We start from the raw sequence: 14635 nt of genomic DNA, 5'->3' as shown, positions 1-14635 counted from the left end.
AAATTCCTTACCATTCCCTAACTACACTCTCTAGCAGTCATTGTATTTTTTTTTCTATTTCCGGTCTGATGACTATTCATTTGAGTATCACCAGTGGATGCTGGGATACTCAACTGAAGTCTCAGGGGGCAGAGGCTGCAGTCACTGCTGCAGCCCCTGCCCCCTCCTTGGACGCTCATTTCAGGGGTTGTGCTGTCCCTGAGTGTCACCCCTGTGCATCTGCTCTGTTGTAGGCTACTTTCACACTTCCGTCTTCCAAATCTGCACAGGATCCGTCAAGACGTTGAAATGACGGATCCTGTGCAGATTGTGGAAAACGTGTGCACTGGGCCCGTCTTTCTGACGGACCCGTTGAGGCTATGTGCACCTGTTGTGTATGTGTTTTCGCAGCGGTTTTCCGCTGCGAAAACGCATACACAACACAAACCAGGTTAAAAAAAAAAAAAATCAGTATTCTCACCTACCGGCGTTCCCGCGCAGCGATGCTCCCGGCAGCTAGCGTTCCTAGTACTACATTGCGAAATCTTGCGAGAAGTTGCGGTCTTGCGAGACCTCGACATGTATTACTAAGAACGCTAGCTGCCGGGAGCATCACTGCGCGGGACTCTGGTAGGTGAGGATATTGGGATTTTTTTAAAAAAAAATTCTAAATTATTTTTCACATTCTATCTTGTTACTATTGATGCTGCATAGGCAGCATCAATAGTAAAAAGAGAAAGCGAGCGAGAGAGAATCAGGGAAATTCTTCCACGCATGCTCTCTTTGAAAAGGCGGGACCCGTCGCTCGATTCCTGCTTTTCACAGTCAGCAATGCATCCTGCGCCCATAGGCTTCAGTTGTAGCCAGTGATGGGCAGCGCAGGATGCGTCGCTGACCGATTTTCTGACATGCAGAAAAAACCATTCCTCTGAACGTTTTCTCTGCCTGACGGACCGTTTTTTTTATGCAGGATCCAGTGAAAGTAGGATGAAACGAATGGCCATCCGTCACAATCTGTTGCTAATACAAGTCTATGAGAAAATGCAGGATCCTGCATTCTCAAAAATCGACGGATTGTGACGGGAGCTGAACGACGGAAGTGTGAAAGAGGCCTTAGGAATAGTAATAAGCCGTCAACAGAGCGATGTCACTATACGGGGCAGAGACCAGTGATGTCATCTGAGGGGGCGGCACTGGTCTCCTGCACTGCCTGATATAGTGACACCGCTCTTGCTGACTTATTACTATTTGAAAGCCGACGACAGAGTGAACGTTGTGCACAGGGGGACACTGCAGGGACAACGCTGTGCACAGGGGAGACACCGCAGGGACTGAGTAGGGACAGCACTACGCACAGGGGAGACAGATGGGACAGTACAAACCCTGAAACAAGTGTCACTGATGACACTTCATTTCAGGGAGGAGGCAGAGGCTGCGGCAGTGTCTGCTGCCTCTGCCCCCGATGACACTTCATCTGAGTATCTCCGCATGCACTGGTGATACTGAAACAAATCGTTATCAGACTAGAAATAGGAAAAAAAAACAATAGTTGTTAGACAGTGTAGTGAGGGAAGGGTAGATATATTTTTTTAAGCGAGTATATAAAAAACAATAGCTTAGATTATTATTGGACTAAATATTTAGGGAGTTAGAAGCTAAATTACTTTGCTTTTGGACCACCCTTTTAAATTTCCATGTCTCACACTGCCTATCTGTGTGTACTTTGTGCAGAATCTACTCTGTAGCCAATGAAATGCAGCTTTGGCTTGTTTTAATAATACTAATAATCTTTATTTTTATATAGCGCTAACATATTCCGCAGCGCTTTACAGATTGCACACATTATCATCGCTGACCCCGATGGGGCTCACAATCTAAATTCCCTATCAGTATGTCTTTGGAATATGGGAGGAAACCAGAGTACCCGGAGGAAACCCACGCAAACACAGAGAGAACATACAAACTCTCCCTGGCTCTTGCCTGTAAGAGCTGAGGGTGAAAGACCAATTACAAGCAGGAGGCAGGAAAGACAGGCTGAAGCTACATAAAATAGAATTTAGAGGAGGTGCAGTAATGCCACTCTGCCCATGCTGGAAAACGTGCAGCATCATGGGAAATATAGACTGCATTAAGGGAACCATATTGGAACAAAAGAAGAAATCAACATGGCAGACAACTAAAATGGCTCATTCAACTAAAACAGATATACACAAGACATAGTCAAAAGCCTCTGCATTATCCTTTAATAATAGTTTATGTTGCAATAAACGAGGAAGATGGTGGTTCAGAGTCCACGCTACCCAAGGTTCAAAGATACGATCACACACAAAAGTTCATTGTGGTTTGGTCCTGATGAAGAGATTTGAAAACCTTGAAACACGATGACCAAATAAATTGCATTCATGCTTCACCTTCGTGTGTGATCTGAACTTTGAACTGGGGGAAGCCTGGACTCTTAGCCGCCATATTCCTCTTTTAGTGCAATGTATCTCCTTGGTGGTCCTGCTGCAGCCTTTACTTGCTTCTATAGAAGTTGTAACTCACAATCGGATCAGGTGAACGTACCTATAATATTTTATACCACTTGACTATCAAATAAGACCCTATTTGCAATTTTTGTTTCCCCAGTTTTAGTATTTGAATTATTAATAGTATAGACTGCAATATAGAAGTGAAAAAGTCCTGGGTGCTGCTTTTAAATAGGGGTTTTCCTCACTACAATCAAAAATCCCAAAATCAAGAGGTTCGATTATAATTTTAGAAAAGTCTGTGGAATTATGCAAGTGATTCTTTCAAACTCGTGTAGTAGTGCATGTATCCAGAACTGGTGGTTATCCTGTTCAGTTACTCCCCAAGTTCTTTGTGGTTGCTGCCCTTTGTCTAAAAAGCCATGTATAGGACAGTAGTTCACTTATTATATGCAGAACAGGAGTTTCTTTATGTAGGCAATGACATCAGAAGTTAATTTCAAGCCTGTGATCCTTGGAGTCAATGGTTTACCCTTCTACTTACAGGATCCCAAATTGATGAACAGCAATCAACAGATATCTCCCATTAGTGGACCCAGTGGAGAGAATGGCACTTTGAAATCAAACCTGTCCAACGATGGATTCAAGGCTCCACCACCACAAGTCATGGCTAAGGCACGTTTTCAATACTTCACCAGTTGCCATTACACAATGTGATATATGGATTACAAAGCAATGAAAAATGTTATTTAAAAACAAAAAAAAATGCAACAAAATCCAATTCTCCTAAAGTGGATGACATTGGGTCCACTGTGTAGAATATTTATTTTAAAGGTATACTGAGATAATCTATCACACTTTAGCTTGATAATTGTGAACGTTCTCTGCATTTATCTTCAATTTGCTTTATTGGGAAAATGTACACGTAATTAAATTAATTACATTCAATGTTAGTATTTTATATAGTGATGATTATAATTTGAAGGAGGTTACAGATCTGTTATGATATACGTAGATGATACAAGAGCATCTCTCCATTGTGGCTCATAGAAGCAGGTCACAAGTGGGGTAGCCCTTGTATGATAGACCTATTCTCCAATAGCACATAAAGACAGGAGATGTCCTCATTACTCAACACCTTTAAAGGGAATTTGTCAAAAAAAAATTTTCCCTTCAATCCACCACTAACTGTTAGATAGGCTTGAATTTGAATCCCCGCACCCATTGTTTACTAATCACCCTTTTCAGTCATAGAGATGAGACCATTGGGGTTAGACCTAAAGATGACTGTGCCTTAATTTGACTAATCTGGCTTGATTGATTGTCTTTCTACCAATAAAACCCTACTTCATTGGACATATGCCAGCACTAGACAACAAAACACATGCGTATGATTTCAGACAGACGAAGGATGATGTACCTTGCCCTTAGGAACATCAGTGAAACCAGATTGAGTCAGATAACGGCACAGAAAATAAGTATGTGATTATTGGTGTTAATGTTTTGTTTTTCAATTGCAGCCAAAACTTGCACGCGATCACTTGGCTTTGGCTCTAAGTCAAGGCCTGAACTCCGAAATCCAGCTTAGCCGCGATTCTCTGCACTGCTCCAGTGGGTACAGCACACAGACAACGACCCCTTCATGCTCAGACGACACCATTCCCTCTCATGGTGGGTTTTTTATGTCACATGTTGCATATCTTGTGCACCTGACTGTATTTTTGTGTAGGTATACTATGCACTTTCAATAACTGGAAACTTTTGTCACGTGTTCACACGGTGGATGTAGTCATATTGCTTCTCCTAAACATAGCCTAGTAAATGAATGAATTAAGGCCCAAATGCATATTCTGATGCAAGAGTCAAAATCCCTGGCAATCCCTGTCATCCATATGATTGATGGTATACTTGGAATTAGGTCCCTTTTATGGAGAGATCTGAGGGTCCGTAACAGTATGCTGAAGGGCATCATAACTGCACAAAAACTACCTCCATTTATAAAATATACATTATATTACAGAATTGCATTAGTAACTATACACTTTGGAAGTTTAGGTTGAGCAACTTGAGGACGGTCACAGGATGTTGATTGACATCCTGACAACATCTAAACTTCCTCCATTTTTAAAATACGCAAGTGCTTGCTGGCCAGCCACAATTTATGTTGTCTGCCATCACTCCACTCTATAATACTTCTTTTTCTCTATATGCATCCATATATTTCACAGCTCTCTATCACTCTAAATATCTTAACGTTTTAGAAAGTCAAACATCAATGGAAATAACTGGCATTCATCTTGACTCCACTATATGGCTTTATACTTTGCCACTATGTCCCTGACTAAAATAAGGACGTTTTCTCAGATAAAAAAAAAATAGCTAAAAATGGAAAAATATCATAAAATAACAAAAGAACCCAAGGGACCCCAACTATATTCACTGTTCTGCAGCAACGATGTGCTAGTCTACCCCGATGATCCAATCCCTGTCCATGTACAAAATCCATGAAGACAGATATTGACTCTTGTTCTTATTAGAAAACCGCTTAACCATTAGAGATTAATATATATTTAAATTTGGTAAAGGAAAAAGTTTTCTCGTTGCCTCAAACAATCTGGAGTAGTATTAGCATTCAGGCTTTATCATTGAATGGGAGGAGCGTGGCACGTAGCATGTTTTAAGCATCAACTTCACAAGTTCCTTGGCGTCTCAACATATGTGCATTCTTTCCACAGCCTTAAAGAAGGACCCCTCTCTATTTGGTAAGAATCTTTTTCATTAGATTGGACGGGGCTGCTCCATTCCTTTCTATTGTGGTGTCGTGCCTGTCATGTGCTACAACGTTGTGTTCAGCTCTCCCATACGTCTTCCAGCATAACCCTACATTCTAAGGACATAGAGGTTTTCATTGCTGGGTGACATTCTTTGATAGAACAGTTTCCGAGGTGCAGGCTAATTCCCCAGTGCATTGCTATTGGCGTTGAAACAGTTAATTGACATCACGTATACTGTGGTGTCCTCATAGTGTACAAGTATCTGTGTACGTAAATCCTTTCTTCTTATGCAGTTTTCTGCCTTCAGTCTTTCACTGGAAATCCAGTCTCTGGTGTTCTCCCTGTGTTGTGACTTTGTCAATACTAGATTTGACCTAGTATTATGATCCATCCTATGTGTCGTCTTTATTTGTGTTTTAATCTTGGACTATGGATGAAATGCAAGAGCGCATTCATCTGACATTTTGCTTCCACAGATTTGTTATACACTTTTTCTGCTGCTTTTAGCTTTACGGATTTATTGTTGTTTCCAGGGTAAAAATCCAAAGACAGCTTAACCTAACTTGATTTTCCCAGTAACGCCTCTGTCCACAGGATAGCTGATAATTTGATCAGTGGGGGGCAACTGCTTGGACCCTCATTGATCAGCAGAATGGGGAACTTTTATCTCCATTAGAACGGAGCATCAGTGCACATGTATGACCTGTGCTCCATTTATTTTCTATGGGACAGTTCTACCTGCCATGCTATTTTGTTACATAGGTTGAAAAAAGACCTAGTAATGGGGATCTGCCGATAGGTGCGTGTCACAGTGGTGGGACACCCGCCGATCAGCAAGTCACCATATGCCCTGTATAACTTGTTGATAACTTGTTTTCAATTGACTGCCCCTTTAAGGTGCCAAAATAATTTGTATATTGTCCATATACATAAGAGTGCTCACAGTGAAAAGTCTTCCAGCCTTGGCCATAAACATGCAAGCTTAACTGCATGTTTTTTGCAATACCGACTGACGCAATCAAAATGAATGGAACTCTGCAAGGAGACAGTGTGCCGTCCCGGCTGTCGAGTCCATGTGGCTCTTCCTACTTCTTAAATATATAGAAGACGGTCTAACATGGAGGGAAGGGCACTGTAAATTCTAACTCCATGATTAGTGGATCATTGCAACTCCCTGTCTGCAGATACAGTAGGAGGGGCAGCTCTGGGTCACAAATCTATTATTAGGAATGCTCTTGAGGGCATATAGAAAGTTGTATTTTTTAGGAAGAGAGGCTCTTTAAGAGATGCAATAATTCTACATTAATATAAAGTAATTATATGTGATGCTTAGGCAACCAATCATGTTATCTATGCGTTTAGAATGCAGATGGAGAGCACTTGGAGTTAAGGAAATCTATACGTAGTTTAAGTGATATCCGCTTCAATAAAACATGTATTTTATTCATTTAAATCCCTGCTCTAGATCTATTTAGTGATGGTGCATATAGCGATAGCTGTCAGTCACTGATAAGACCACCCATTGTACTCCTAAGCTTAGAAAGAACAGAGATTTAAATGAATAAATTACAAGTTATATATGATCTCTAATTTTGTCGGTAAAGAGTATCCTGCTCCTTTTACTTTAGAATATACCACCTGTTGAATAGTTACCAATATAGATATGGCAGGTTGCTCTGTCTGGTCAATCAGTGTAAGTGATATTGATCTTTTTCTGTGTTTTTCCTTATTTAATGTACACTTTCATCTTTAGTTGCAGATTATGATTACATCTCGCTGCATGGAGAACAAGAAGAAAGCGATCAATTGGATTTTGACAAGTCATCTACGATTCCCAGAAACAGTGACATAAGCCAGAATTACAGGAGAATGTTTCAAGCCAAGAGGCCTGCATCGACCGTCAGTCTTTTAGCGGAGCCCGACCCACTTGTACGATCATCTTATGTCGCCACCATAAAAAGGAAACCTTCCAACAAGCCAACAATAAGGAGAGGCACAATCAGCGGCGTTCCAATACCCATCCGAACTCCTGTTGTGCCTGTTAAAACCCCAACTTTACCAGATGCTCCCGTAAATCCCTTTGGTGAGAGGACGAAAAACCAAGATTTCTCTTACACACAGGCTCAAAGATCAGATCTTGCCCAGATAAGGCCAGGGTTGTGTTCATCAGCTCAAAGCCTCAATGCCGTGCAAACAACATATTGTGCCTTTATACCTAAGCAATCCTTTTCTTATTCTCAAGGGATTAATCCGATGCCCTTGAGCCCACAGAAAGTATTTGTGAACAGCGCGGGACCAATAGATAGCACACCAACACCGGCTACGGCTGCTCCAAACCCAAGTGAAGCAGAACCCACCAGCATCAACAATGAGGAGGCGGTCGTACACCAGAACGATATGCTCTCAATGATAAGGCGTGGAGTAAGGCTTAGAAAAACCATCAGCAATGATAGATCAGCCCCACAGATCAAGTGAAGCCGCTTGCCTCATTTTCCCTTTCCTTGCTTCAGTTAAAGAGACATTATTTTTATTACTTATATAAAGACTTAATAGGATGTAAACGGTTGAGTTCCAATTGTTTATCGTCATCGGCTCGGTTAGTTGCCCATTATGCAGGGTTCTGTTCGCTCTGTCTTCTTACAAATATCTCTTAGGATCATTTTATTTTTTTTAGCGTGCCTTTTATTTTAGTGCTATCAATTTTAGATTTATTTTGCTTTGGATCACTTTCTAGTTTTCAGGCCAGAGTTGTGATGGCAAAGTGCCTTGACCCAGGTATAGCAGTTTGTACGCTCTTCATAGACATATCTCACTCTTCTGTGTTGTCTCAAGTCTTTTAGACTGTCTGGACCCATAATCAGCAAAAAAAAAAAAAGTTTATCCTTGTCTGTATGATTTTTAATGTTTAAACATTAAAAATCATAGTTTGCATCGCCAACCTTCTGCAGCCCTGAATGAGCAGACTTGTTGCTTTACAAAAGGGTGCATAATTGTTTTTAGGACACGCCAGTAAAGCAATTTTTTTTCTCCCAATGCAGTACTGTATGTGTCACAGTTGTTCATAATGCATTGTGTGCTTTGTCACATTTTCTTTCATGGAAAGAACTGCCTTTTTTCCGCTTCTCCCCACAAGCTGGATGCTAATACCTGAGTTAAGATATCTACCTGCTAATTACTAATCAAAAATATAGGTTGTACAGTGCATAGCCAATTCTTTCTTCTTTTATTTTGTACAGATATGCAACAAATTAAAGCAGAATTATTTATTTAAGAGTTACTTTATTATTTAATAAAGATGCAGACTACTTTTAGTGACCTTTCCGCTACAGCAATATCACCAGTGTCCTACAGGTTGGCATGGTGGCAGCTGGGACAATCCAGAGATCCATTTGATTTGTATCCAATTAATGTCTAAGACCTCATAGTTTGTACCAGGGGCCATTAAAGTGTCATATTGATGCGGCTATGTACGCAGGTAGATTCAGGCGAGCTTTCAGTACACAACTTGCTGCATCTGTTTTGGTGTATGGAATACAAACAATAAGACTACCCTTACCAGTGACTATTGGGCTGCAGAACATATATGGACTGTATAGATTCAGAAGATGAACTATACCACTCGGTTTATGGTATTTGAAGCTTTGTAGCAGTACGTGCATGTATAATGTGAGTGTTCATCTATTTGGCTGAAGACTTTAGTTTGGCAGTGCTGATAAGTCGCTGCGGAACTGGTCAGAATGTAGTGAGAATTCAGCAAGTGTTAAGTTATTAGATAAGATGGCATAATGGCATTAAAGGGGCTGCCCCACAATCACTACTAATCCCTAATCCACAGGAGAGGTAATACATTACTGATCACTGGGGGCTTAACTTCTGGGAACCTCCCTAATTACGAGAACTGAGTCCCAAATTCTGTGCGTGAATAGGATGACGTTCATGCATGCGCACAGCAGCTCGATTGCTTGTGTACGAGACTGACCAACATAGCTAAGTGCAGCACTCGGCTATTTTCTTCGGTGATACCAGTTGTTGTTATGAGTGGGGGAATCTCCAGTGATCACACGAAGTTGCGATTTCGAGACAAACCATTTAAAGGGGTACGCTGATCTTGATGATCTATCTTTAGGATTGGCACCCCACCGGTCAGCTGCCAGCTCCGTCACGTGGTCTAGTTCCAACTCTTGAGTACTGCAGAAACACTCCGCTGCTAAGGATAGGTTATCAACATCAATGCAGTGGAAAACCCATGTAATTACCAGTCTATAATGTGCAATAAGATAATGTTTGTCCCCTGCTGGTCAAAATGGGTAATTACAACATTTCAAATGCATATTATTTCAAATAATGCCTGGCAATCACTATGTCAGTATTATTTGAGCCATAGGAGTAATGGCCAGGTAAATACTTCTTAACTGCACAGATTTAGAGAATATATATTATGTATAGGCACTCTTGTAATTAATATGCTCCATATATATGTATATAAAGATCAGGAGACACCCAACAGTGATCCCTTGTTATGCCTTTGCCACATGTTACCTTTCTCCTGTGCTACATAAATGCAGGCATCTTGAACACGTCATGTTGCTGACTTTTCGTTTTCAATTTATGGCAAGGAGCGTCTCAGATGCAGGCTTTAGTTTATACAATGACCCAGTCCCACACTAGACATTATTAAATTTATTAGATCATTAAAAGCCTATTGTGCAATTAGTTAAGCTTTTCTGCGCTGCCAGTACGAAGTTCACTTTAGAGGCAATGAAGAAATTTTTTTTTATATCTCACCAGCCTACTGACCTATATTTCTGCCCTTCGAGCCTTTTACTTTCTATAGATTGACAGTTTCAACCTAACTCATTATTTCTAAGAAACAACATGATCTTTATGATAAAATCTGGGTTTATGCTGTAGCCCGGCCAACGCATTTTGTTTTTCTAACATCCTTTTTTTGCTACTAATGGTTTCACCATAACCCAAATAATATTTTAATTTGGAACACGGCAACCATATCGAACAAAGTCTAACCCAATATCAGCAGTTACCCGTCAATCATTCTGCTTTGTTTCAAAGCTATATACCAACCCTGCACAATTTAATGCAACCGCGGAAGAAAATACATAAAAAGATGCTTGTATTGATTTTCCTGTCACTTGACATTTATATATTTGTACTTTGTTAAATCGTCTTAAATCTTGCTTTAAAAAATATATAGATATATATATATATTTTTTGTCTTACATTTTGTGGTCTGTTATGTTAATTGTAAAATAATTTGCTGCCTTTCCCTTTAAGAATTACCACGTGGGGAAGGTTTTCTGTACTACTTGTTTTAATTTCGGGTTCAGAGGCATTTTGATTGCTTGATTATATGTCTGATTTTTGCATTAAGCTTGATAAGATTGTATTTAACGACAAAAAAAAAAAAGTTAAAATTGAAAAAAGAAAAAAAATCAACATGTCTACTGTAAGTTAAAGTGGATCTCTAATATGCACACCGAGGAGGCGGCCATTTTTGGAGTTGCACTATCAGTAATGAGAATCTTCCCTGTTTTTTTACAAGTGATTTGTCATGCCCACCGTGTTGGCGGTATCTGATGAGACTACCAGACATACTAAGGGGTATTCTCAATGGATTAACATTGAGTTGGACACGTTGGAGCCTCCGCCAAGGTAGTATAGGGGGTCTCACCATAGCGATTAACATGTCCGTTTTTGTCTATTAGATAGTCGGTGAGAGATTTGGAAGCTATTCACAACTAGCAATAATATGCTATATAGGTCAGCTTTCGAGAGGCAGTGCCTCAGGGATGTTACTCGTAAGCAGCTTGGCTATACGATGGGCGCCTCAACTGTGTATAAGCAGGAAATCTTCTTTTAAACTTTTTTTTTTTTTTGAGGAATGGGGGGGGGGAGCTAAAACTTTTAAGCATAGATGTAAAAATTTTCTTTATAGTCTAGAATAGAAATCATTTGAGTACTTTTAAGCAAAACAAAAATGTTATTTCCAAATCTTTAGATTTTTTTTTTCCAAAAGATATATATGAAGCATTACGTAAGAAATTGATTTTCATTGTGTTCTGGAATGTTTTGAAAATGCTGAAAAAATAACAAAACAACATGGTAATATTTGTAAAGTAGGGTTTGTTAAATAATTATAGGCTCAGCAGGTCTGGGTCTTCACTTTAAAATTATTCATCTATATTTTGAGTGCGGTTTTAAATGTTTGAATTAGTACAAGTTTTTGGCCATTGACTTTCTAATACGACAACGGCCTATAAGTAAATTGCAAAGAATATGCTGTGTAAGCCTAAATTGCTGCTTAGATTCTGTTACTAGACGTAAACTCAAATACAGTGTGTCTTTGTAAATAAAGTTTGCTCAAATGAGAACAGGAATGGATTTCAGTTTCCTTTATTCCAGTAAATAATGTAGACTAAAGACCCCCATACGCATTAGTTGGCTGTCTGTAGAATAATGCTTTGGCCGACTGTTCAGCCAACAGCCATCTCTGCAATCTCTCATACACAGGAGAGATCGTTTGGCCTAGCCGCTGACAGCCATCTTGGCTGGTTCCTCCCATACACAGGAGAGATCAATTGACCTAGCCATCAGGAGAGCCGCTGACTGCCATCTTGGCTGGTTCCTCCCATACACAGGAGAGATCAATTGACCTAGCCATCAGGAGAGCCGCTGACGGCCATCTTGTCCATTTCGCATATACACAGGAGAGCTTAATTGGCTTTGTGTTTCTGTGTTCCGTAATGATAAAAGCTGCTGACGGACATGTCTGCCGGCGGCTTATCTCCGGGAGAACAAATCAATTGGCGGGCCGAAATTGATCATGCCCTTGTCGATTTCTCCCCAATCAGTTGAAGCTGATCCCATATACTTCAAAGTGTTGGCCAAACCTGTCCATACCGGTGAGTGCGGCCAACATTAGTCTATATGGCAAGCTTAACGTTTCCGTGTACTTGTACCCCATTCTGATGGCACTGATTGTGTGTGGTGGACCAACATAATACAGGAACTAGAAAGCAAACGGAGAGCCATTCTTGTTCTTGCTGCAGCCAACTTTGTTAACAAACACCCAAACAAACAATTTCAGATTAAATTCACTCAAAATACCCTTTTGATCAAACAGAATGTGCCCTTCCTTACCTTTCAGCTTAACATGTTCTGAGATGAGTGGTACAAGGTTACTTTGCAATAGTTTGTCAGGAGATGTTTACGCTGTATGTTACCATCCATTGGTTTTTATGTGAACTGCTGCCTGTAGAGCGTCTTTGTAGCAAATCGCAATAACGTGTTGAATTTGTGCAAAATTCCTAGAGAGGTGTGACATGATGGACTTTACCAAATTCATCTTTCCACAAGTATCTTTAACATACCAAAAAACACAATGTCAAGTTTGGCCAGTACACATTACTCGCTCCAGTTTCCCAAAAAATAAATGGAGGAATTTGTAGAGAAAAACAACCTGTTCCATAAGACAAACATATTCTGAATTCTGATCAAAGTATAACACGGCACACAAGAATACAGAACATTATTCTATACATACAGGCTTGTGTATTTTGCCTTAGCTGTCGGCATAGGCCACATTGACGTGATTCCATATTGGTTTTAGAAGGGACTTTAGAGTGTTGATCCCAATAGCATAACACTTCCGAGTGGTATGCTTAATCATGCAGTAACTTTAAAGGGGTTGTCCAGTGAAAAACCGTTTCCTATACATTGGATGTGTTGTAGTTTATTGATCTGTGGGAACCTGCATGGCCCCTACCTAAATGGCAGAATGGGGAACTTTTATCCCAGTTAGAACGTGTGAGCTGCGCTCCTTTCATTTTCTTTGTTGTTGAAGAGTGGCTTTTTCCAGTATCCCAATAGAGAATGAATGGAGCAGCAGATAAACGGCCAACCTACTGGACCAATTTGTAGCAGGGATAAGAGTTGCTGGATTTGCCGATCGGTGCAAGTCCACCAATCGGCAAGTTTTTGTGTATCCTGCGGAGTGATAACTTTTTTTTTTTCACTGGACAACGTCTATTAAGTTCTATATTAAACACCAAATCAATGTGCTACCTGTACAAGTATCCAGTGTCGGCATCTGTACAAGCCCTGAATCCTAAACTCAGATATTGTTTCCCATTTGGTTAAACATACAGCATATAGTAGTTTTGGATTTATAAATGACTCAGATTTTGGCACAATTAAAAAAAAAAAAAAAAATACTAATTGTGGTTTTTTTTTTGTTTTTTTTTTAACATTTTTCTGTAAATTGTGTAATTATTGTTTTCTTATTTTGTATGACTGTCTTGATATTCTAGCTTTAAATTAAAGAATGTTAAGAACCTTGTGTTTTATTTGTGTTGATGGAAGCACTCTCCAGACTCTGATGTTTTTAATTTAAGGTTTCATTTATTTAAAATTTTAGTTTTATGACACAGGGGTTGTCCCAGCTCAAAGGTTTACCTTTTTTTTGGCAGATTTCTCCTGTCTGCACCAGCTCGATCTGTAAACAGTAGAGAACTTCTTGGCTGGCCAGCAGCTTTACGATGACATGTGATGATCGTGCCGTTGGCCTGATTATGCTCTCAGTACTACTAAGGAAAGTAGCAATGGCAGTGTAGGAAACTTTCCTGATCGGCAGCACTTTAGAAGTGCGCATGTCTTGTAGCTGTGCAATAAACAACTTTAGTGCTGCATAAAGACTGTTGGGCATGGAGCTATTTTGTTCCTCCCAATTCCAGCCAGTGTCAAAGGAAATGGCATGTGTGGAATTACCCAACCAAAGAGCAGTATACTGCTGACGTTGGCAGAACAGCAGATTTGTAGAACAGGACAACGTAGAAATGATATTATACAAGTTCAATATTTCTGAAAGGGCTACGAGCAAAAACTATTTATATGGAAATATCCCATTACACCACCTTCCAAATTATACAAATGCTATTGTTCTCTGATTTTCCAAAATAGTTTATGCAAATGAGTCGGTATAGTGTTCAAATCATCAGCAGTTAGAGTGTAAAATTAGTGTATAAATGAAATTTTATTGGACAAACCTCCCAATGATAACAGTATTTTTTTCAAAACTAAAAAACCTCAAACTGCGCAGTTGCAAATTATTATGCACAACAGACTTTCCAAACATTTTATAGGTTGTAAAGAACTGAAAATGGTCATTTGATGAATTTGCAGCATTAACCCCTTAGTGACAGAGCCAATTTGGTACTTAATGACCGAGCCAATTTTTGCAATTCTGACCACTGTCAGTTTATGAGGTTATAACTCTGGAACGCTTCAACGGATCCCGCTGATTCTGAGAATGTTTTTTCGTGACATATTGTACTTCATGTTAGTGGTAACATTTCTTCGATATTACTTGCGATTATTTATGAAAAAAATGGAAATATG

The 14635-nt window shown here is 39.8% G+C and overlaps 1 protein-coding gene across 2 annotated transcripts in view; it reads left to right on the top strand.

The window, feature by feature from the left end:
* Positions 1–8490, top strand: part of LOC138664842 (protein MTSS 1-like) — a 192022-nt gene extending 183532 nt beyond the window's left edge. Inside the window, exons 11-14 of one of the 2 annotated variants that reach the window (XM_069751836.1) lie at positions 2994–3122; positions 3968–4118; positions 5183–5209; positions 6975–8083. In XM_069751836.1, the coding sequence (XP_069607937.1) occupies positions 2994–3122; positions 3968–4118; positions 5183–5209; positions 6975–7696 (1029 nt within the window). In that variant the 3' untranslated portion in view covers positions 7697–8083. Of the gene's footprint in view, positions 1–2993; positions 3123–3967; positions 4119–5182; positions 5210–6974 lie in introns of both variants that reach the window. The other variant, XM_069751837.1, reaches the window with a different exon arrangement.
* The last annotated feature ends 6145 nt before the right edge of the window (positions 8491–14635 follow it).

Source organism: Ranitomeya imitator, chromosome 2 (genome assembly GCF_032444005.1).
Source record: "Ranitomeya imitator isolate aRanImi1 chromosome 2, aRanImi1.pri, whole genome shotgun sequence".
NCBI lineage: Eukaryota > Metazoa > Chordata > Amphibia > Anura > Dendrobatidae > Ranitomeya > Ranitomeya imitator.
Note: the sequence above shows the minus strand (reverse complement) of the source record. Positions and strands in the feature narration are given on the sequence as shown.